General features: G+C 38.7%; 2 protein-coding genes across 4 annotated transcripts; one reads left to right on the forward strand and one right to left on the reverse strand.

Moving 5' to 3' along the window:
• The first annotated feature begins 1,143 nt into the window (after positions 1 to 1,143).
• Positions 1,144 to 7,746, forward strand: LOC110912665 (U-box domain-containing protein 44). Of its 3 annotated transcripts, XR_004880686.1 has the most exons (6): positions 1,144 to 1,546; positions 1,667 to 1,716; positions 2,550 to 3,144; positions 4,182 to 4,488; positions 4,576 to 6,302; positions 7,666 to 7,746. XR_004880686.1 is itself a non-coding variant. In XM_022157441.2 (5 exons), exons 3-5 carry the CDS (start codon positions 2,590 to 2,592, stop codon positions 6,147 to 6,149), a joined length of 2,436 nt encoding a protein of 811 aa, XP_022013133.1. In that variant the 5' UTR covers positions 1,144 to 1,546; positions 1,667 to 1,716; positions 2,550 to 2,589; the 3' UTR covers positions 6,150 to 6,461. The 3 variants fall into 3 exon arrangements, 2 of the variants coding, with proteins under 2 accessions (XP_022013133.1, XP_035839652.1); XM_022157441.2 differs by lacking the exon at positions 7,666 to 7,746 and having other exon boundaries at positions 4,576 to 6,461; XM_035983759.1 differs by lacking the exon at positions 7,666 to 7,746 and having other exon boundaries at positions 1,190 to 1,546; positions 2,539 to 3,144; positions 4,576 to 6,461.
• A 13,113-nt stretch (positions 7,747 to 20,859) lies between these two features.
• LOC110914350 lies at positions 20,860 to 23,985 on the reverse strand. The gene is made up of 4 exons (XM_035984477.1): positions 23,940 to 23,985; positions 23,540 to 23,832; positions 22,654 to 23,404; positions 20,860 to 22,502 (listed from the first exon to the last, which is right to left on the reverse strand). The coding sequence occupies exons 1-4, from the start codon at positions 23,983 to 23,985 to the stop codon at positions 20,860 to 20,862; spliced, it is 2,733 nt and encodes a 910-aa protein (XP_035840370.1).
• Positions 23,986 to 24,086: the final 101 nt, after the last annotated feature.

Below are 24,086 nucleotides of genomic sequence, written 5' to 3' on the forward strand. Positions count from 1 at the left end.
GAGGGAGAGGGAGAGAGAGAGAGAGAGAGAGAGAGAGAGAGAGAGAAATTGTGAGCGTATGAGAGAGAGAGAACGAAATTGCAGGGATTTGATTTACAAAATGAAGATAAAAAGACACAATTGCCCCTATATTTTCAATTCAGTCCAAATTAACAAAAATATTTTACAATTTGGTCCCTATTGATATCAACCATTAGATCAAAAGATCTAATGGCTGAGATTCTTTCTTACCTTTCTCACACTTTGGGCCTTTTTTACAGGATCCTCTACTTATATATATATATATATATATATATATATATATATATATATATATATATATATATATATATATATGGTGGGGTTCTAGAGTGAACACTAGTGTATTTGCGAATAGAGTGAACAAATCCTGGCCACTGATTTACACACGTGTATGGCTAGGATTTCATCATCCAATTGTAAAATACACTAGTATATATATATATATATATATATATATATATATATATATATATATATATATATATATATATATATATATATATATATATATATGATTGGGTTCAAGAGTGAATACTAGTGTTTTTTGCGAACTGAGTGAATTAATCTTGACCATACACGTGTGTAAATCAATGGTCAGGATTTGATGATGAAATACACTAGTGTATTTTACGATTTGATGATGAGATCCTAGCCATACACGTGTGTAGATCAATGACCAGGATTTATTCACTCAGTTCACAAATACACTAGTGTTCACTTTAGAACCTCACCCATATATATATATATATATATATATATATATAGAGAGAGAGAGAGAAAGAGAGAGAAAGTATAATGTACTTCAAGGCTTAACCTACATTAACATACATGACAAAAAATATAACGTGCGTTATTATCATAGAACGTGCGTGATTATAGTCCCATGCGTGATTATGTGGTCCCATGCGTGATTATGTGGTCCCATGCGTGATTATACCCCTGATCCAACGGTTACCATTGTCTCCTACGTGATGTATGATAAGGCTTTTTGTATGTTAACCTTACTCTATATATATATATAGATGTTAACGTACAATATTCCTCAACTAAATCAATACTCAAGTTTGTGTTTTAGTTTATTTATCAATTATCAATATCAATATCAATAGTTCAATACTCAAGTTTGTGTTTTAGTTTATTTATTTTTAAGAAGTGTAAATGAAATTCCTTGAATCCATGGCAAGGTGCCAAGCTGAGCGAGCATCCTGGACTTTGCAGGGAAACACACACACATACATACAACTGTCACTCCTCTTTCTCTCTCTCTCTCTCTCTCTCTCACACACACACACACACACACAGCGACCAGCTGGACTTTGTGATCAACTTCAAACCCCCCAATTTCTACTTCAAACGCTCCATTCAACTCTCTAACTTGAAATCGGAACCCTAGTTTCCATCCATTTTCTATTCTTCTATCCCTAACCATCACCTACTATCAAATTATGCACAAATTGAAGTCTGCTCATCAAGCTAATTCATTTGATCTCACTCTGTATGATCTGCAACTTACAATGTCAAATCAGTGAGTTTTTTACTTGATCTCATGTCAAAATTCGTTCAAGTTTATGAGATTTTAATTTCTAATTGACTTAATGTGATTAATATATGGTTTGATTGACTTTTGTTTTGATCATTGGTGTAGGTGACAGCCTGTTGTGAAATTTCCATTGACCTAGCTAGCAAAATTTCAAGGTAAATATACCTAATTTTTTTTCTATATAATACACAATTGATGGATACATATAAGTTTTTATCCGGTTTAGGTTTTGAGCATCGATTTTAGATCTTATTTGTATCTGTTGGAGTGAATCTGCTTTTGTTTTTTCGTTCACGTACCCTGTTCGAGCTTGAAAAAATGTGTCCTTCCGTAATGTTTTATGATTATTTAAAAAAAATCACTTTAGTATTGGGCTCAATAAACTTATTGTCAAATGAGCTAAATTCTAAACCGTAAAAATGATTTGTAAATGGGCCTGTATTGGAATTGGTACGTGTTTACTATTTAAAAAAATAACATATACATATCGGATTTTCTTTTTAAATCGTGTGCCCCTCGAAATCACGGGCCTTGTACGGAGGTCTTCCCCGCACACCATCAAAGCCGCCACTAAATTCTTGCTTATATACTTCATTATATTTGATTGATAGATGCTGAAGAAGAAATGTTTCTTATTCAGTTATGATTACTAACAATCCGAGCTGTAGTGACAGTCATGATTGTGATTTATGTGTTGCGAGTCTGATGTACACTCTCTTTGATATGCAGACTTATGTAATAATTTTTTCAAGAATTTGTAGTGCTTCACGTTCTTCCTGAAATGCATTCGAATTAATGTAGTTAATAAATGAAATAATATCGATCATATTCGATAGTAAGTTTTATGTGAATACTGAACTATTGATTAATGGAAATACCAGATATCTGATCTTTATACCCTTTTTAACTACTTTGGCACGTATAAGTCGTATATGCTGTTTAAAATGCTTTTGAGTTATCCATTTAGGTGATTAAAGTTTTGATGCAGTGTGAAAAAAGAGTCATAGTTTCAGTTGGATTTGGATGTAATGGCTGGAAGTTGGGATGGAAGTCGTGACATTGGCAGCCAATCTGATGATAGTTTTCAATACGAAAGAAAAATTACAGAGCCTATATATGATGCATTCATATGCCCTCTTTCAAAACAGATTATGAAAGACCCTGTTACCATAGAAACCGGTCAAACTTTTGAACGTGAAGCTATTGAAAAATGGTTCGATGATTGCAAAGAAAATGGAAGAAAGCTCGTTTGCCCCATGACGTTAAGAGAAGTAAACACAACGGATATGAATCCAAGTATTGCTTTGAGAAAGACAATTGAAGAATGGAATGCTCGGAATGAAGCTGTTCAGCTTGACATGGCCTTTAAATCTTTAACTCTTAACAGTTCCGAAAGTGATATTTTGCAGGCTTTAAGGTTTATTCAACAATTTGCTGGAAAAAATGTTTCAAACAAACACATAATCCGTAATGCTGAGCTCATACCCTCGATAGTTGAAATGTTGAAGAGCACAATCCGTAAAGTTAGGCTTAGAGCTTTGGAAACTCTGAAGATTGTGGTAGAGGATGACAATGATAATAAGGTAACCGAATAGTTTGTATATCCTCGTTCTAGAGGTGACAAGATGAGCTGGTCGGGTAATGGTTATTTTTATACTTGTTGAAATGGGTCAGGTCAAGTTGCCTCGCAAAAACGTTTTTGTTAATTTTTAAATCTTTTTATGTATATTTAATGCGTAAATTTTGACTACAAGCCAATATTACTACAGTGATAATCCAAATATACGAATATGATGATTTAGGAGGTTGTATCAAAAAGTAGACTTTGGGTGAGCCGTTTCGCTTTTAGCTTAATTTTTTCATTTGACTTGTTTGTGATAAGTGACATCCCAAATCAAACCCATTATAAGTAAATGGCAAGATGGGCAGGTTGGGTAACGGGTCAAAATGGGTCCATGTTGAAACAATCAGGGCCGGCCCAAGGGTAAGCCAATTGAGGCTTGGGCCTTGGGCCACCAAAACTATAGGGCCTCCACAATTTGATGAAACCATTGTCCATTTATAAAAGATTTAGGGTGTGGGTTATCAATAGATTGATGGTTGGTAGTGTAATGGTTTTGTGTATGTATGGATGTTGGTGAGACCCGGGTTCGAATCCTTGGTTCACCATTTTTTTTCTTGTTTTTAAATTTTAACACAATCTTTCAATTAATTACACTTGGGCCCTTCAAGTTTAACTTTCAATCACATACATTTTTTTGGGAAAAAGGCCACAAGATTTTACTTCGCCTTAGGCCACCAAAATGGTTGAGCCGGCCCTGGAAACAATTTATGTTAGTACTTGTTAAATTGCGTCAAACTGGGTCGGTTCGGGTTGCCCCACAAGTACATTTTCCCATATTTTATGACTTATATATGATTACAATAGCAATATTAGTACAATAACTATATGAACTTTTAAATATAAATATTTAGGAGGAGGTTGTACACTTGTAAGCATTAAAAACATAGACTTCGGGCGACTTTCAATCCGTTTCCCTTTTAGCTTAACTTTTTCATTGGACTTGTTTGAGACAAGTCACGACCATTTATAAGTAAATGGGTCAAAATTGTTTTGCAGGAAATAATGGCAGAAGGTGATAAAGTGCGCACAATCGTCAAGTTTTTGAATCATGAGCAGTCAGAAAGGGAAGAAGCCGTCTCATTGCTTTTCGAGCTCTCAAAATCTGAATCTTTATGTGACAAAATTGGTTCTGTTAATGGAGCAATTCTTATTTTGGTTGGAATGACAAGCAGCAAATCAGAAAATCCTTTAATTGTCGAGAAGGCTGACAAAACTCTCGAAAATCTGGAGAAAAGTGAGAATAATGTGAGGCAAATGGCTGCAAATGGTAGATTGCAACCTCTTCTGACACTTCTGCTTGAAGGTACTTGTATCTATAGTTTCTGTAGTTACTAAATGTTGATAGTACCCTTCCCTAATATAACACGCCAATATGGAAATATATTTTCAGGTTCCCACGAAATCAAAGTATCGATGGCTTCGTACCTTGGTGACCTGGCACTCAGCAATGATGTGAAAGCATATGTAGCAACAACAGTCGGTTCATCATTAATCAACCTGATGAAAAGTAATGACATGCAATCTAGAGAAGCAGCTCTAAAGGCCCTAAATCAAGTTTCGTCCTGTGAACCGAGTGCAAAAGTCTTAGTTGATGAGGGCATTCTCTCACCCCTAGTTAAAGATCTCTTTGCAGGACCCGCCCACCTCCCGATGCGCCTAAAAGAAGTATGTGCCACAATCCTCGCCAACATAGTCAACTCTGACTCTAACTTTGACTCCATCCCAGTAGGCCCCAACCACCAAACCCTAGTGTCGGAAGACATAATCCACAACCTACTTCAGTTAATCAGCAACACGGGCCCGTCTATAGAATGCAAGCTTTTACAAGTTCTTGTCGGGTTAACCAACTCTCCAGCCACTGCGGTTGGGGTGGCTGACGCCATCAAAAGCTTGGGTGCCACCATAAGTTTGGTTCAATTCATTGAAGCCCCACAAAAGGATTTACGTATGGTATCAATAAAACTTTTACAAAACCTCTCGATCCACATGGGCCTAGAGTTGGCGGATTGTTTGTGTGGGCCCGCGGGCCACCTTAGTAGTTTGTTTAAAGTAATCGCCGAAAATATTACGAGCACTGAAGAACAAGCAGCTGCCATCGGGATCGTGGCGGACTTACCCGAAATGGACGTCAGGCTCACGACACAAATGCTAGACAGTGGCGATTTTGTAATTGTGGTCTCGAGAATAAAAGTGATTAGGCAAGGAGAAACGAGAAGCAGTCGGTTTGTAACACCGTATTTAGAAGGACTTGTGCGGGTGCTATCAAGAATTACATTTGTTTTGCCAGAAGACCCGAAATCGGTTTCATTTTGCCGAGATTATGACCTCACGGGCTTATTCACCGAACTCCTTCAAGCAAACGGGCTCGACAACGTGCAAATGGTTTCCGCGCTCGCTTTACATAACCTCTCAAAAGAGTCCAAACACTTGACGAGACTACCCGAACTGCCATCGCCTGGGTTTTGCGGGTCCATTTTTCCTTGTATGAGTAACCAACCTGTGATGATGGGTTTGTGTCGGGTCCACCGTGGTACGTGTACACAACGCGATACTTTTTGTCTAATAGAAGGACAAGCTTTGGCCCGTTTAGTAGCTCTATTGGACCATACAAATGATAAAGTTGTTGAAGCATCCTTACGGGCTTTATCAACTTTGTTGGATGACGGTGTGAATATAGAAGGAGCAGTGAATGTTTTATGTGAAATCGAGGGAATAAGACCGATTCTCGATGTTTTACTCGAAAAACAAACAGAAAGTTTAAAGGAACTGGCCGTTTGGATGGTGGAAAGACTTTTACGAACCACAGATATTGCTTCTGAGGTCTCCGGTGACCCGAGTGTGACCACCGCACTCGTTGATGCGTTTAAACATGGTGATTATCAAACCCGACCAATCGCTGAACGGGCCTTGAAACATATTGATAGGATGCCCAACTTCTCAGGTATCTTCTCTAACATGGGGTAGGATGGATGTATGAACGTCAATTCAACTGGGTCGGGCCTAAAGGATCAGATGAAAAAGTTGTGGCATTCAAACAGGCCGGACCGGACCAAAAGGTGTATGATCTCAAAAGTTTTGTGTTATTGAGACAGGATCAAAAAGGACAAGGGAATGAAGGTACATAGTTATTGTGGATGTATGTTATGTAGAATTGTTCGATTCTTTTTTTAGGATCAATTCATGATTGAACACAACAAAGATTGTTGGCCATTTTTTAAAATAGAGGTGTAAAACGAGTATTTAAATGGATGGGTGAAGATGGATCTGGACACTTTATGTTAAGTTTCTTAGGTGCTGTTTGTTTTTTTCAGAGAAGAGCTTCCTGACCTCTAATGTCTGTGTCGCACAGACCATGCGCAGACGTTTGGGTCTAAAGATTGTTTGTTTTCTCGAAGATCTTTCATTAAAAAACCTCTGCGCGTCCTCTTTTTAGTGCAGATGTGGGTCAAGCTCTTCTCACCTCTTCTTGCCTTTCTTTTTTGCCGGATATCACAAAACACACAAAAACCCTAGCAGAGCTCCTTCTCCTTCTCCACCACATCTCCTCCGCCCCAGCCGCCGCCGCCTCACCTCCTCCCCGCCGCCGCTGCCATCTCCCTCCTCTTCCTTCAGCCGGCAGCATCTTCACAATTATGTACATCTTTGTTTATTTTTTTATAACGGTCCGCTTACGGTATGCACATATAATGTATATATGTGTGGCCCTTGGGGGGCAAAAGTGAAAGTGCACTAATTTTAACGTTATTTTACTAATTTTGTGAAAATAACGTTAAAAAGCGAGGGACAATTAATCATGCATCATGCGGTGGCGTTGATAGCCGAAAGACAATGGGGTACATGCGCTAATCGGCTTTTGTCCCAATTGCTGAGTGTTATGTGCCTTATGTCCAAGGCTTGATGCAAAACTACTACCGAGTCGGGGGTCTCACTGGAAGCAGCCTCTATTTCTACGGGATAGAGGTAAGGCTATCTACATTTTACCGTCTCAGACCCTACCTTAGCTTTGCTATTGGTGGGATATACTAAGTATGATGATGGTGATGATGATGATGATGATGATGATTTGTTTTTTTTTTTTTATAATGTTAGTTCTTAATTAGATGTTCATTGGATAAATTGGTGTTTGTTATGAAATGTTTGGTGTTTCGTTACGAAATTTTTGGTGTTTTGTTATGAAATTTTGGGTGTTATGAATTTTTTTGGTGTTTTATTATGAAATTTTTGGTGTTTTTATTCTGATTTTTGGTGTTTCTTATGATTGTGTTAATTTTTTGTGTTTGTTATGGAATTTAGATGTTCATTGTGATAAATTGTTTCATTAGAGTTTTTTGTTTGTTATGATTAGATGTTCTATTGTGGAATTTAGATGTTTATTGTGATAAATTGTTTGTCATGCGTATTATGTTGTTGCTTTAAAACGTTTGATTATGCTTAATTGATTCGCGCCTAGTATGTTAATTGCTTGTTTGTTGATTAATAGAAATGGAAAAGAAACAACAATGGTCAAATGAGCATCTAAAATGCTTATGCTTATTAGAGACTTGCATTGATGAGATAAACACGGTTGGTAGAAAAGGCAAGTTGACGTTGATGCCGATGAAGATGAGGTTGAAGCACATGGTACTGCATCGGATGCTCCGTTACGAGATGAGATTGCTGAGCAGTTAATGCAAAGAATGGAATAAATGATTTAAAAAAAATGGTATTGTTTTTTTATGAATATTATTTCAATATTGTATAAGTATTATTTAAATTTGAATGTTGAAAAACTCTTTTAAGTTTAAAAAATCAGTTTATTTATATTTCAGTTTATTTCAGCAGCTTGTAGAAGCTAAAAAACAAACAGCTTTCTTCTTACATACTGCAGAGGTTTGGTCCACCTCTTCTACTACAGATGTCTGCAGATGTGGTCCGCAGACTGCATACGTTGTACCTCTGAAAAAACAAACAACACCTTAATCTTTAGAACACGCGTAATGAGCTTTCAAGGATGCTAAAAAATGCCACGGTCCGTGATGGACGTGCATCTTTGTGACGGACAGGTGGGATGGGGTTATTTGTATTTCTTTTCCTTTTTTAAATACTCAAATTCATTTTATACTTGCTAAGTTACATCAAAACAGAAGGTAGACGGGCAACAAGTTGCGTCGCCACCCTTTTCTGAATCGCAAACCCTAATCTACCAAAGACAAAACCCTACCCCCTGAGGCTGAACAATTGTTGTGGATAACCCTTAGATAGCTCCTAGCGCTAGGGAGCCAAATGTGTCAAAGGCAAAAGGGACAAAAACATGCTGGGTCTCTGCACAAGCTTTAGCGTGGTTATCAACTTTCTTCGATTCTGTCTTTCTTGCTGCTTGTCCAGCTACAAACTCGTTTTTCCTTAAATCAACCAGAGAGGAAACCCCCGTGAGGTTCACACAAGCATGTTTCCCTCTAGCCCAACCAAAGACAAGCAGATCCGCTGGTCGTAGAATAGATCTCCCTTCCATAAGGTCTTTCAAAATTTTATTTTGTGTATATTTATGATAACTTTAATGTTAGTTTAAGAATCTGTAAGCTTTGTAAAATAAGGGTAGGGATATGGTAAGAAGTGTCTAAAATGTAAGAAGGGTAAAAAGTGTTTTAAACTATTGGATATTTGATCTAATGGTTGAGATCAATAGGGTATAAAAATGTAAATTGTGTTTTAATTAGAGGGGCCTTATGTAAAATTGAAGGGCAATAGTGTCTTTTTCAATGTTTGAAATATGGTAACCATATCATACACGACCAAAAACTCCTACATTCACTCCTTTTTCCTTAAATATAGGAATTAATGATTCACCTTAATTGTAGGAGGTCTTTGGTTACATATTCGTCATACATTATCATAAAGAGAACTGTAATCAGATTCATGGCGTGGTGTTTTAAAACAACTGGATAAAATTGACTATGATTCAAGTCATGGTGTTTTATCTGGAGACATTGTTCATGGCGTGGTGTTTTAAACATCTATGATTCAAGTCATGGTGTTTTATCTGGAGACATTGTTCATGGCGTGGTGTTTTAAACATCTATGCTTCAAGTCATGGTGTTTATCTGGAGACATTGTTCATGGCGTGGTGTTTTATCAATACAAAACATTCCCAGATTTTAAAACACCATGACTATGATTCAAGTCATGGTGTTTTATCTGGAGACATTGTTCATGGCGTGGTGTTTTATCAATACAAAACATTCCCAGATTTTAAAACACCATGACTATGATTCAAGTCATGGTGTTTTATCTGGAGACATTGTTCATGGCGTGGTGTTTTATCAATACAAAACATTCCCAGATTTTAAAACACCATGACTATGATTCAAGTCATGGTGTTTTATCTGGAGACATTGTTCATGGCGTGGTGTTTTAAACATCTATGATTCAAGTCATAGATAAAACACCACGCCATAAACAATGTCTCTAGATAAAACACCATGACTTGAATCATAGTCAATGTCTCCAATTTTTTAAAACACCACGCCATGAACAATGTATGATTAAAGATGTTGCGATTAAAAGATGATGAAGAATATAAAACAATCAGATGTATAATGTTTCCTAAAATTTCTCCTAATTCAAAATTCGATTCAAACCTTAAAAAACTCATCGGCAGTTTTTTTTTGGCAGTTATTCTTGGAAATCAATTAAATGATAAAAATGTCAAATTACTAATATACCCTTTTGAATTAATTAGGATAAAGGACACTTGACATTCCCAAATTATTTCTCACATTTCTCATAAAAGTCCCACTTTTTACAGGATCCTCTACCTGTAAAATAAATTTAAATATCTAAACAAGTAATAAGTTATAACTTTTATAATACTTGTAACGGGTATAAATATATGAATTTCCAACGGTCAAATAATTTATTCTCATTTATATAATCTTAAAGAGAAATGTCGGTGCACCGACCAAATTACAATAATGCCCTTTACTCATAATTACGGTAATGCCATTCTTTCTCCTCACTTCTATTTCAGTCGAAACATATCACCCAGATCCAAATATTTCAGTCGAAACATGTTGAACCACTCAAAATATCTCATATCTCAACCAATTTCAATTCAAACAATCATCTCATCAATCACAACCATCACATAAACGATCAATCACACCGGTGTAAACTGTTCCAAATTGTTCCAAACCTAGGGTTCACAAATTCACAATGGAGCGTAACAACTACAATCGCGGCGGAAATGACAGTGGTTACCGCGGTGGTGGCCGGGGTAATGGCGGCAGAGGAGGCGGTGGCCGCGGTGGTGGTTATCATCGCGGTGGACGAAACGGAAACTATTCGCAACAATACAGTAATCAACAGCAGGAACAGTATCAGGAAAATTATGGAGGCGGTAGAGGTAGAGGTAGAGGTAGAGGCAGGGGTCAAGAATCCGGTGGGATCGGAAGTGGTCTCGGCCGTGGTCAGCAAAGTCAACAGACTCCGGCTAACCCTAGGTAGAATGCTGATCGAGTGCCAGAAGTCAACGTGTGGAGTCGTGTTGCGTCTGGTCAACCGGCTGTGGCCCAAACACAAACCCTAACTCAGAACCGGAATGGTATAACTGTGACAACCCGGATGATTAAGGCTAACATTGCTTGAAATCCCACAACTTTCAGTGTGTATCTCTATGCTATCTTCCTATCTCGTGCGTCACTTTATGATTGCGTGTGTTTAACGGACTAGCTATACACGAAGTCGTTAAACGTGTTATATGTGCTTAATTACTTAGGTCGCATTGGCGTGTTCGTGTGTGCGTAGTAGAATAAATGATGTAGTGAGCCTCGTCTAGTTCCTCACTTGGGCCGCGAACATGTTTAGACTTCATGATATTAGTCTGGGCCGGAGGCCATACTATTCAAAACCTTTCATCGGCCCACACCCTTTGAAACCCATAACCCCCTTGTGTTATATTACGTAAACCACAAATAATATCAAAAACCCTAGTTTACCTCTACCCTCTCTTGAATCACGAGAACAACATACCCGTCCCCCTCATCAGCGAGAAACCACCTTTTTCAGCCGAAGCCCTCCCCATCTCTGAAGCTTATCGTTCTGCCTTGCAACCCTACAGTCTCTCGGTGAGTGAATTCGTTCTTGTGTTGATTCTTGTTAATTGTTTTCGGTCCTGTATGAACTTATCGATTCAATTTTATACGGGACGATGTATGGTGTGGATAGAACGGGTAGGGTTGTTCGTTAATGATTACTTGGATGCATGGTTGTGATATATGGTTAACATGGTTAGCACTTGTACGAATCAGTTTGATTATGATTTCCTTGACTCTGTTATTGGTACTTGACTATGTGTAAATCTTGTCTATGTGTGTATCTCGATCATATGTATATCTTATTTATGTATATATATATTGCTCATATGAATATTTGTTACATGAATGAATATATCGGCAGTATGATATCTGCCATAATGGAAATTAGGTATTGATAAATGATTGATGCATGACAACCGATTGGAATGATGATGTGGTTGATCCTAAGATGCTGATTAGAGTCTATAAGAATTGTAAATTGATCTCGTTTGTATCTAATTTGGGCACACCTTTGGCTGGGTAAATTACTTTTAACGATTAGGCTGGGCATTACACTGGATGACAACTGGGCCGCACCCTCGGCCTTAGGGGAACGAACTGGGCTTGGGTACTTTAATGGGCGGCATATGTAACTGTTGGGTTTGGATGAATGTTTGAGTAGTATATGTGTAGGTTTATGGTGTTAGACTGTTATTTGTATTATTCATGAAATAGAATTAGTGTATGGGTTATGTTTGCATATTGATAGATGAAATATAAATGGGCTGTTGCAACATTAATTTGTGAACTAGCATCAACACTTAAGATGGGATATAGAGTTAACTTGGGCCTGTTAATAGTTGTGATACACATACATGCTTTACATTTGGGCCGATTACTTGAACAGATTGCATATATATTAATTGGTCTGATCTATGTTAAACGAATTGTTAAGAGTACTGGGTTGGTTATTAGTAATGGGTTGCACTAAAATTATCAAAACGGAATAGGTGAAATATAATATAGGTTTCTAATTAAGTAGGGGGTTGGTTAAACATAACCATTGAGTTGCATATTAACTGTTGGTAGGATTGGGCCGAATGGTCTTGTAAACTCACATTAATAAACAGAAGGTGTGGTGAACCAAATCATGTATGTTATGAAGAATGATTATATGAGCAGTATGTGAGTAGTTGCAATATGTCGAGTAATGCTTGTGATTTAATGAGTGTAACAGTTTAGATGACAGGATTTGATAAATGTTTTCGTGAGACATGGATAATGTTGATTGACTGAAACAACTTGCACAACTCGTTTAATGCTAGTACACTGTTTGCGTGACATGTGAGAAAATTGTATGACATAAGTGAAATTGGAATACTAAACTGAGTGTTCTGGTAAATCTTCATAGGGCGTATTCGGTCAACTGTTAAATCGAGTAACTAATCTTACCGAGCAAAACCAAGGTGAGTTCATCTCTTGAGCATGCGTCCCGGTGGTTGGGACAGTCAGTGGGTATTCCTGGGAGGGATAAGTCTTTTGGGTAAAAACGGGAATGTTGGATAATATACTCTTCCTATCACCTTTAAAGTCCCTCCGTGTTGTTTGGTTACCGGGAAGGTAACATGGTATTAGTTAGTAGCGCTACTTAGGTTTGGCAACCTCACCCCGTTCCTGGGAGGACGGGTGTTGAACTAATGACCTAGTCATGACCAATGCTTTGATAGGAGCATTGGAGAAAGGGCAAAATAATCAGAAGCCGTCTTGTATTGGGGTATTATCAACATTGTTCTCAACATTACTTTTAGAATTGAATTCAGTGGATTAACTAATCACTTGGTAATTAACGTTTTCGTAAAACTATGAACTCACCAGCGTTGTCTGATACACTTGTTGCATGCTCGCAGGTTGTTAGGTTATATGGATTTGGAACTTGCTGTCTGAAGTAGCTGGAGTGGTCATGGGTCGTGCTGATTGGATACGAATGATGGGTTTATTGATTTCACACATTTAAACTGAAACAGTTAATTATGTTTTCTTTTATTTGCTTCCGCTGAACATGTTGGTTTTCTTTTAAACTTATTGACAGTACTTTTCAGAATAATTGATGATTTTATTCAACATTATGATTGGTTCAATATGATTAGTGGCTCGTTATTGGTTTGTCACACGCCTGACAAGGACACTCCCTAGGTGGTATTTTGGGGGTGTGACAGTTTGGTATCAGAGCCCTGGTTATAGTGAACTTGGTTTTAAAACGTTTTCATAAAACCAGACTATAACCGAACAGGACCGAAATCGACCATGACACTCAGCTCCAGACTGCAAGGTTCGTTTCTCATTTACTATTGGATAGTATATCTAGTGTACACTTATGTATGACATTGCACGTGAATGCACACTTGGCACAACAGCATGAGCCCTTATATTACCAACCCTGTTATGTGATCTGTTAGTGTGACACTAGCCTTCGACTATTGTGATTTTTGATCCTGTAAAACCTTTCGCTTGCTATTTGAATGTGGTGAACCTTTTTGCGCAAGTTAAGAGGCACTGAGATAAGCATGCAAGTCGCCTTATTATTATGGGTGCACACATAATAATAACGCGAGGTGCATGCAAATCCCAGTGAGGCTTAATGAGCGTGAGAAGGGTTCTGCCCTATTGTGTGTAAACTTGGTAGATTGTAGGTTTCAACGTGATACTTGACCTGTACCTCATTTCGACTCGTAACCTTTTCCCTCTTCTCCTATAGAATTATGAGTGGACGAGGACATGGATGTGGTCACATTGCTATGACCCAGGCCGAATTAACCAACTTGATCAACACTCGTGTAGCTGAAGCCCTAGCGGCTTACCAGGCTGGTACGATATGTTGCCAATTACTCTCTATCCTTGTGACGTATACTCGAATCTTACTTGTGTGTTGTACGTCCCTTCGTTTTAGGTCAACCTGCGAATCAACACAATCCGCCTGCCTGCACGTTTAAGACCTTCATGGATTGTAAGCCACAGACCTTCAGTGGGACTGAAGGGGCTGTGGGACTCTTGCGTTGGTTCGAGAAGGCTGAATCAGTATTTGCTATGTGCAACTGTCCCGTGGGGGACCGTGTGAAGTATGCTACAGGCACTTTGGAGGATGGTGCCTTAACTTGGTGGAATGCCCAAGTACAAATGTTGGGTATTGAGATGGCGAATGCCACTACCTGGGATGATTTCAAGGAGTTGATGCGAGCGGAGTATTGTCCTCGTGATGAGATTCAGAAACTGGAGAACGAGTTCTACAACCTGAAAATGGAGGGGTCTGAGATTGAAGCATACACTAGGAGGTCTAATGATTTAGCAACTTTGTGCCCTAACATGTCTCGACCCCCACCTCGGCGAATTGAGTTGTATCTCAAGGGTTTAGCACCAGCTGTTAAGGGGTACGTTACTGCTGCAAACTTAGACAATCTGCCCCGAATCGTCCGTTTGGCACATAAGATTACTGACCAAGAGGTCGAACGTGGCAACCTGCCGCCACGTGTTTCTGCTACCATCTCGACTGCTACAGCTACAACACCTGGTAGTGATAACAAGCGGAAATGGAATGATACTGATAAAGCTACCAGTGCCAGCCAATCTCAGAAAAGGGCAGACAACAGCATCCACCGTAGTTTCAGCCAGACATCCTCTGTGAACCAGAATCAGAGCAACAATTCAAATCAGGGTTCTTACGCGGGAAAGCTACCAAAGTGTGATAAGTGTATGTTCCACCATCGCGGACCGTGCACCCGAGTATGTCATAGGTGCAACAAGGTGGGCCATATGGCCAAAGATTGTAGGGTCTGGCTCCCAAAGCCGCCGCAGCAGCAGCCACAGCAACAAGAGAGGCAACAACCTCAACAGAATCGGGGAAATCAAAAGGGGTGCTTTCAGTGTGGTGATGAGGGTCATTTTAAGCGGGATTGCCCTCAGCTTAATCAGAATGTTGGCAACAACAACAATACTGGGAATGACAACAATGGGAACAATGGTGGGAACGGAGCACGTGGAAGAGTATTTACTATTGGCACTGAGGGAAACTCGCAATGATGGCAATGTTGAGACCGGTACGTCTTCTTTGAATGATCTTTTTCTGCTTCTGTTTTGTTTGACTCTTGTTTCGATTGGAGTTATGTGCCTTAGGGTTCAGTCGTCAGTTAGGACTGACTCCCGCCCCTCTAGTAAAATAAGCATGTAGTAAAATTAGCTGATAGTATATCGATCTTCTCATGTTCTTTTGTTGGTAAGCTTGATCTCATGGGTCAAGTGTTCGACATTGACCCACTTCCCGATATTCTTGTAAGTTTTGACGTAGTCGTTGAGCGAAAATTCTCTGTAAAGAGAAAAATCATGCGTATCCCTCTCCCCAGTGGGGAATCCTTATCAATTCAAGATCATCGTAGTGGTGCCATTGTTGGCATCGTCTCAGTCGTGAAAGCCCAGAAGTGTCTACGGAAGGGCTACTCTGCTATTCTAGCTCTCGTCATCGATTCGCCACTTTAAGGAAGGAAGATCGAGTATCTTCATGTTATTCGTGAATTTTTTTGACGTGTCTTCTAAAGAGTTACCTGGTTTACCTCCACATCGTTAGGTGGAATTTTAGAATTGACCTTATGCAAATCCTGATTTCCTTCTGGGATACAGCAATCCTTTGAGTTCGCTGGATACTATCACAGATTCATCATAGGATTTTCGAAGATTGCGTAACTACAACCTCCTTAGCACAGCTGGGAGCTGTGAATTCTTGGGAAAACAAAGTCGCGGAACGTCTTTTCAACTTTTGAAACCCAACTCTGCAACGCACTGAGCACCACTCCTATCTGAGGGTACGGATGGTCTGGCGGTATACCATGATTGTTCGAATTAGAGTCCCGGTTATGCACCGATACAACATGAGAAGGCGACGACTTACGTGGTGGACTCACAGGAAGGACCGCACGAGTCACGACCTGCGGTGGAAGCCGTAGTCTTTGGATTTAAATTGGAGGCATTACTTGGACGGTACCAAATGCACTACCTAGACCGATTACAAGGGCCTCCTGTATACCCTTGTTTCGAAGGAAGAGAGTTCTCAAGATTAACCCATGCGGGGCATGGGGAAGCAACCTTTGACAGGTTGGACAATATTTGCCACTTCGTGAAACGAATATGGACCTCACTATACAACAACATTAGGGAACTGGTGCAGGCGAAGCACGCGGATCTCGATAGCCTAATCACCTGAGTTTTAATAGGACGTATTGAAACCCGAAGACCATGTACGAATGACCGGGTCTGAAGGCCTATATAGCCACGCATAAGAACGAAGTTTGACATGGGTGGAAAGTCAAGGTGGGATATTAGCAATCAGAAATGCATGTATGGAAATGAGAGCAGACTGTCATAGATTTTGTCACTAGGCGATCGTATCGTGCTGAGAGTCTCACCCTGTAAGGGTGTAGAATGCTTGGGAAGTATGGCGAGCTTAACAGACGTCACGATGGACCATTCAACAATCTGGGAAGAATCGGAAGCGTAACCTACAAACTCAAGTTACCTGACGAATTAGATAAAGAAGCGTCTATTCGACGCAACACTTGTGATACCCTTGTTGAGAAATCCACTGTTAACACAGTCGAATTTCAATCGTGAGATTCGTTGGAACTCAAGTCGTGGACCGGAGTTCACGCGGGAGCGTGAGGATCGGATGAAGCTGAAGTATCCTCAACTTTTTCCTGTCAATTAATCTAAATCTGATGCAACCGGTGAATTTCGGGGCGAAATTCCTTTCAAGTTGGGGATGATGTGGTACCCGAGGAAAAATTCACAATCATCCTAATCTAACACCTTGTTGTTTGAGTCTTACTTGTCAAATTTCGGGACGAAATTTCTTTCAAGTTGGGGATGATGTGAGAACCCGGATGATTAAGGCTAACATTGCTTGAAATCCCACAACTTTCAGTGTGTATCTCTATGCTATCTTCCTATCTCGTGCGTCACTTTATGATTGCGTGTGTTTAACGGACTAGCTATACACGAAGTCGTTAAACGTGTTATATGTGCTTAATTACTTAGGTCGCATTGGCGTGTTCGTGTGTGCGTAGTAGAATAAATGATGTAGTGAGCCTCGTCTAGTTCCTCACTTGGGTCGCGAACATGTTTAGTCTTCATGATATTAGTCTGGGCCGGAGGCCATACTATTCAAAACCTTTCATCGGCCCACACCCTTTGAAACCCATAACCCCCTTGTGTTATATTACGTAAACCACAAATAATATCAAAAACCCTAGTTTACCTCTACCCTCTCTTGAATCACGAGAACAACATACCCGTCCCCCTCATCAGCGAGAAACCACCTTTTTCAGCCGAAGCCCTCCCCATCTCTGAAGCTTATCGTTCTGCCTTGCAACCCTACAGTCTCTCGGTGAGTGAATTCGTTCTTGTGTTGATTCTTGTTAATTGTTTTCGGTCCTGTATGAACTTATCGATTCAATTTTATACGGGACGATGTATGGTGTGCATAGAACGGGTAGGGTTGTTCGTTAATGATTACTTGGATGCATGGTTGTGATATATGGTTAACATGGTTAGCACTTGTACGAATCAGTTTGATTATGATTTCCTTGACTCTGTTATTGGTACTTGACTATGTGTAAATCTTTTCTATGTGTGTATCTCGATCATATGTATATCTTATTTATGTATATATATATTGCTCATATGAATATTTGTTACATGAATGAATATATCGGCAGTATGATATCTGCCATAATGGAAATTAGGTATTGATAAATGATTGATGCATGACAACCGATTGGAATGATGATGTGGTTGATCCTAAGATGCTGATTAGAGTCTATAAGAATTGTAAATTGATCTCGTTTGTATCTAATTTGGGCACACCTTTGGCTGGGTAAATTACTTTTAACGATTAGGCTGGGCATTACACTGGATGACAACTGGGCCGCACCCTCGGCCTTAGGGGAACGAACTGGGCTTGGGTACTTTAATGGGCGGCATATGTAACTGTTGGGTTTGGATGAATGTTTGAGTAGTATATGTGTAGGTTTATGGTGTTAGACTGTTATTTGTATTATTCATGAAATAGAATTAGTGTATGGGTTATGTTTGCATATTGATAGATGAAATATAAATGGGCTGTTGCAACATTAATTTGTGAACTAGCATCAACACTTAAGATGGGATATAGAGTTAACTTGGGCCTGTTAATAGTTGTGATACACATACATGCTTTACATTTGGGCCGATTACTTGAACAGATTGCATATATATTAATTGGTCTGATCTATGTTAAACGAATTGTTAAGAGTACTGGGTTGGTTATTAGTAATGGGTTGCACTAAAATTATCAAAACGGAATAGGTGAAATATAATATAGGTTTCTAATTAAGTAGGGGGTTGGTTAAACATAACCATTGAGTTGCATATTAACTGTTGGTAGGATTGGGCCGAATGGTCTTGTAAACTCACATTAATAAACAGAAGGTGTGGTGAACCAAATCATGTATGTTATGAAGAATGATTATATGAGCAGTATGTGAGTAGTTGCAATATGTCGAGTAATGCTTGTGATTTAATGAGTGTAACAGTTTAGATGACAGGATTTGATAAATGTTTTCGTGAGACATGGATAATGTTGATTGACTGAAACAACTTGCACAACTCGTTTAATGCTAGTACACTGTTTGCGTGACATGTGAGAAAATTGTATGACATAAGTGAAATTGGAATACTAAACTGAGTGTTCTGGTAAATCTTCATAGGGCGTATTCGGTCAACTGTTAAATCGAGTAACTAATCTTACCGAGCAAAACCAAGGTGAGTTCATCTCTTGAGCATGCGTCCCGGTGGTTGGGACAGTCAGTGGGTATTCCTGGGAGGGATAAGTCTTTTGGGTAAAAACGGGAATGTTGGATAATATACTCTTCCTATCACCTTTAAAGTCCCTCCGTGTTGTTTGGTTACCGGGAAGGTAACATGGTATTAGTTAGTAGCGCTACTTAGGTTTGGCAACCTCACCCCGTTCCTGGGAGGACGGGTGTTGAACTAATGACCTAGTCATGACCAATGCTTTGATAGGAGCATTGGAGAAAGGGCAAAATAATCAGAAGCCGTCTTGTATTGGGGTATTATCAACATTGTTCTCAACATTACTTTTAGAATTGAATTCAGTGGATTAACTAATCACTTGGTAATTAACGTTTTCGTAAAACTATGAACTCACCAGCGTTGTCTGATACACTTGTTGCATGCTCGCAGGTTGTTAGGTTATATGGATTTGGAACTTGCTGTCTGAAGTAGCTGGAGTGGTCATGGGTCGTGCTGATTGGATACGAATGATGGGTTTATTGATTTCACACATTTAAACTGAAACAGTTAATTATGTTTTCTTTTATTTGCTTCCGCTGAACATGTTGGTTTTCTTTTAAACTTATTGACAGTACTTTTCAGAATAATTGATGATTTTATTCAACATTATGATTGGTTCAATATGATTAGTGGCTCGTTATTGGTTTGTCACACGCCTGACAGGGACACTCCCTAGGTGGTATTTTGGGGGTGTGACAATAACTTATCACTTTACAGTTTGTTTCTATATTGTTGCTTGATTGTGTTTAAATAAGTGGATTTTTTTTGTTTGATTTGTTAGCTTTTAGTTAGGTTAATACATTATGTGAAGTTAGGTTAATTTCATTATTTTAAACTGTCTTTCAATCAGTTTAGTTTATTAGATCATTTTTGAAATTGTGTTAATTACTTAATTTTGTTTGAAATTGTGTTAATTTGGTTTTTCGATTCGTATTGAAGTTCTGTTAATATAGTTTTTTTTTCGATTTTTGTTGGAATTGTGTTAGTTTAGTTTTTTCAATCAATTATGAAATTGTGTTGATTTAGTTTTTCAATCAATTTTAAATTTGCGTTGATTTAATTTACTTTTTCTCATCAAATTTTGAAAGTGTGTTCTAACCCTAAATAGACCCTTCAAAACAGACTTTTCCTTGCATCAGCCTCTACAAATCATGAACGGCGAAAGAATCAGTCTTTTTTTGTGAAAATCAGCATCGGATCATGGAGATGGAGCGAATTACCGATTTTCCGATGAGTATTGTTCACATCGGACCGAGAAAACTACAGCGATTTGCCGGGACGTTGTTCATAAGGCATCTAAGGTATTAGATATGTTTCGGCAGAGGCGGATCTTACGGCGGAAACTGTGGCGGGGTGGAGGTTATGGTGGCGGCGGTGGTGGTGGAGGATACAGTGGTAATACACAAAATCAAGGTTAGTACGTCACTAGAATTTCATCTCTAATTTTCATTTTTGAACAGTTGGTTGAGTTGGTCGAAACTTCCGACGTAACTTTGGGACGATGGGTTTCATCGGAGATCAGATCGATTCTTTGAAGTCGCTAAAAGTCAGACAAGCCTTAGAGCAAGTCATCACTCTGGATACGATCATCTTTTAATCTTTATATATATATATATATACTAGGTTAATGCCCGCGCGATGCGCGGCTTCATCCAAAACCATATTATTTCCTTTGAAATATAATACTTTGTACATACGCATACATTGGAAGAAAAAAAACAAAAAACAATTCAAATTTCGGAAAAAACTTCCTTGTAGACTACATTTGTTGTTTTACTCGTTACATTCCCATCTTTGTCTAGTATAAGCAACTTCACACCGCCTCTGCTTTTAACTCTTGATAACGCAACATAAAGCTGACCATGAGAGAAAACTGGATATTTCAAATACAATCCAACAGTCGATAGAGATTGTCCTTGACTTTTATTTATAGTCATTGCAAAACATACATTTATAGGGAATTGTCGTCGTTGAAACTTGATAGGAATTCTTTTATCCGACGGTGTTAAACTAATTCGTGGAATAAACGTTCTGGTCCCTATGTTTCCTCCGGATATAATCTCCGCCTCTATAACATGTTTATAAAGTTTAGTAATCCGTAGTCTCGTACCGTTGCACAAACCATTTTGTTGATCGATATTACGAAGCAACATTACAGGTACACCAACTTTAAGGACTAATCGATGATTAGGCAGACCAGAAATTTTTAAACCATTTAGAACATCGGGAGAATATAGTCTCGCATTTGCTTCACTCTTTCCTTGATCGGTTTGACAAATACTATCAGAACTCAGATACTCCACTTCATCGCCAGGAAACGAATCAAGCAAATTTTCATTTATTTCTTGAACAACCTCGTTTGTTGGTGCCAGAATAGCTCTTTCAGCTAAATAATCTTTATCTTTGTACAGTTGAAGAAGTGAAGGATATACAAATTCGATCAGATCTGACATAGGATCCTCAGAACACTTGATTAACAAATCTTCAGGAATATCTATAACCACCTCACAATCATCACTGTCACCGATCTTTCCCTCGCCCAAGTCAAGCAACCAATCCGCAAAACCTTTAATCTCCTCTATATCAGATGCGTTCGCTCCTACCGTTAACCTCATGTTTTTGGTTAACGTAAGGACCTTGCAACTACTCCAAATATACGACGACGTGATTGAAGCATTAACGATATCTCGCCTACTGCCATTTGGTACAACTGGAAGTATTTGTCTAAAGTCACCACCGAAGACCATAACTTTTCCACCAAATGTCATCTCACATTTGAAGATATCTTTCATTGTTCGGTCAAGTGCTTCAAACGCATGTTTATGATTCATCGGTGCTTCATCCCAAATGATCAATTTCGTTTTTTTCAGTAAATCAGCAACGTCATCATCGAGTTTAATAAAACACATCGAGGTTTCTATTAAATTTAGAGGTATATGAAACCTTGAATGTGCAGTACGCCCACCAGGTAACAACAGAGATGCGATTCCACTTGATGCAACATTTAGTACAATATCGCCTTTACTAATGGATGCAGATAATGTCTTCCAAAGAAACGTCTTACCAGTACCTCCGTAGCCATATACGAAGAACAAACCACCAGCATTACTATTAACTGCTTCAATTATCTCATCAAACACTAAACGCTGCTCATCGGTTAGGCTGCTTAAATTATTATCAAATTCAATGGCAGTAGCGCTTACATCGTACCTAAGCTCATCAGCAATTAAACGGTTGTCTGCTGAATATATTGATTCACTGTCGGGTTGAGGCATAGACGGAAACCGACTTAAACTTGAGTTGTTACGTAATAAGTAACGCTCAATTTCCAACAACGTTAGGTTCCTTATTTGTTCTTCTGGAAGAGACAAACCTATTAAATTTATGTAAATAAATTATTAAAATTCTTGTAAATAAAAAATGAAATTAATTAAAACTAACGTGTAAAATATAACTGACAAAAATATTACATAACAATTTGCGTACCTTCGATCCTCAAAAGCTTTGTCGATTGTATAAAATACCATCCGCAAGGTACTCCCATGTGTTTTCCCAAACATGTTCAGGCTTTGATAAGGTATTAGACGCCAACATTGTAGCAAACAGATTACGAAGATAGTAACCAGAACCTGTGTAGTACGCCTCTTTGATAGCTTCTATATACTCCTTGTCGTCATCTAAAAGGCCTCTAGCGTAGCACGCATCTCTAAATGTTGGGAAGACTTGTCCATTTACAGTACGAATGTCTTCAAAAGACTTAGGACCTACTACCTTATTAAGAAGAATTCTTAAAAAGTATGCCTCGCCCATAGAAGGATTCACACAATGAATACGACCAATGGTTTTGCCTATTATGCGTTTATCCCATATCCTTTCATCCTTCTTCCAAACAAATTTAGTTGGGAACTCAACGTAAGTAAGGGTGCGTTCCAACGGATCTTTTTCGTTCTTTTCCATCCACCCCAAAAACATCGTAGAAGAAACAGAACGTTTTTCTAGAACACTATCAACTTCGTTATCAGGGCCGTATATAACGTTTTGTTTATCAGGTAGATGAAACGGAAGCCTGATTACAGATGGATAACGATAATGAACATCAAATGCAAATATGCGCCATGAAGCTTCGCACGCCGAGAGATATCTACAATCGTAATACTCTTTGATTTCATCTTTTCCATCTTCAAGCTGACCTTCATCACCATTTGGTACAAAACCAAATTCAGCCCTATCTGGTCCTTTGTTAATGTATTTAAACAAATACTTAATAGACGCAGCCTAGTTACACCATTCGACGTTAATGTGTGCTTGATAACGTCTCAATAGGGTTTTGCTATACGGAACCACGCTTCTGTTATCAAGCTGAATACCAGATTTCTCAACAAAAACACCTGAATCGGCTCTTCTATATACCGGATAACCATTAGAATCTAGAGAAGTCTTATCACAGAACTTCTTAGGAAATTTCTTCGAACATTTACCGTCGACCATACACGGGCAATTTGGTTTTGCAACACCACAAGGTCCGTGAATCATATACTCGCTGACAAGAGTATATAGATCTGGTTCTAAGTTTTTGTCAGGTATCTCGGCAGAAATGAAGTTGTCAACATGCTCAACCGAAGGAAGCTTACTTTCGTCATGTAAGAACAGACAGATATGCGCATGCGGTAGCCCTCGTTTCTGAAACTCTATAGTATAGACAACTGCAATAGGATAGTTAATATTAAAATACTTATTTTGAAGTTACGGTTATGAACGTAGCATACCAAAAAATATTATAATAAAGTAACCGATTTATATGGATCCTTACCTGCCGATGCATTGCCGAATAAAGATTTCTCTCGGAAGTCTTTCATGATTGCGTCAAGCTTAATTTTGAACAATCGACATAAAATATCCGGCCTATCCTCGGGATTAATCTTCGTGTCCTTTAGAAATCTTTTAATCTCCGGCCATT

The sequence above is a fragment of the Helianthus annuus genome, chromosome 15 (genome assembly GCF_002127325.2).
Source record: "Helianthus annuus cultivar XRQ/B chromosome 15, HanXRQr2.0-SUNRISE, whole genome shotgun sequence".
Classification (NCBI taxonomy): Eukaryota; Viridiplantae; Streptophyta; class Magnoliopsida; order Asterales; family Asteraceae; genus Helianthus; species Helianthus annuus.

Coding starts and splice junctions, on each gene's coding strand:
- LOC110912665 (XM_022157441.2), top strand. CDS start 2,590: ATGGCTGGAAGTTGGGATGGAAGTCGTGACATTGGCAGCCAATCTGAT. Junction 3,145..4,181: donor AGGATGACAATGATAATAAG/GTAACCGAATAG, acceptor ATTGTTTTGCAG/GAAATAATGGCAGAAGGTGA. Junction 4,489..4,575: donor TCTGACACTTCTGCTTGAAG/GTACTTGTATCT, acceptor ATATATTTTCAG/GTTCCCACGAAATCAAAGTA.
- LOC110914350 (XM_035984477.1), bottom strand. CDS start 23,985: ATGAAAGACTTCCGAGAGAAATCTTTATTCGGCAATGCATCGGCAG. Junction 23,833..23,939: donor ATTCGGCAATGCATCGGCAG/GTAAGGATCCAT, acceptor ATCCTATTGCAG/TTGTCTATACTATAGAGTTT. Junction 23,405..23,539: donor TAGATTCTAATGGTTATCCG/GTATATAGAAGA, acceptor TGGTGTAACTAG/GCTGCGTCTATTAAGTATTT.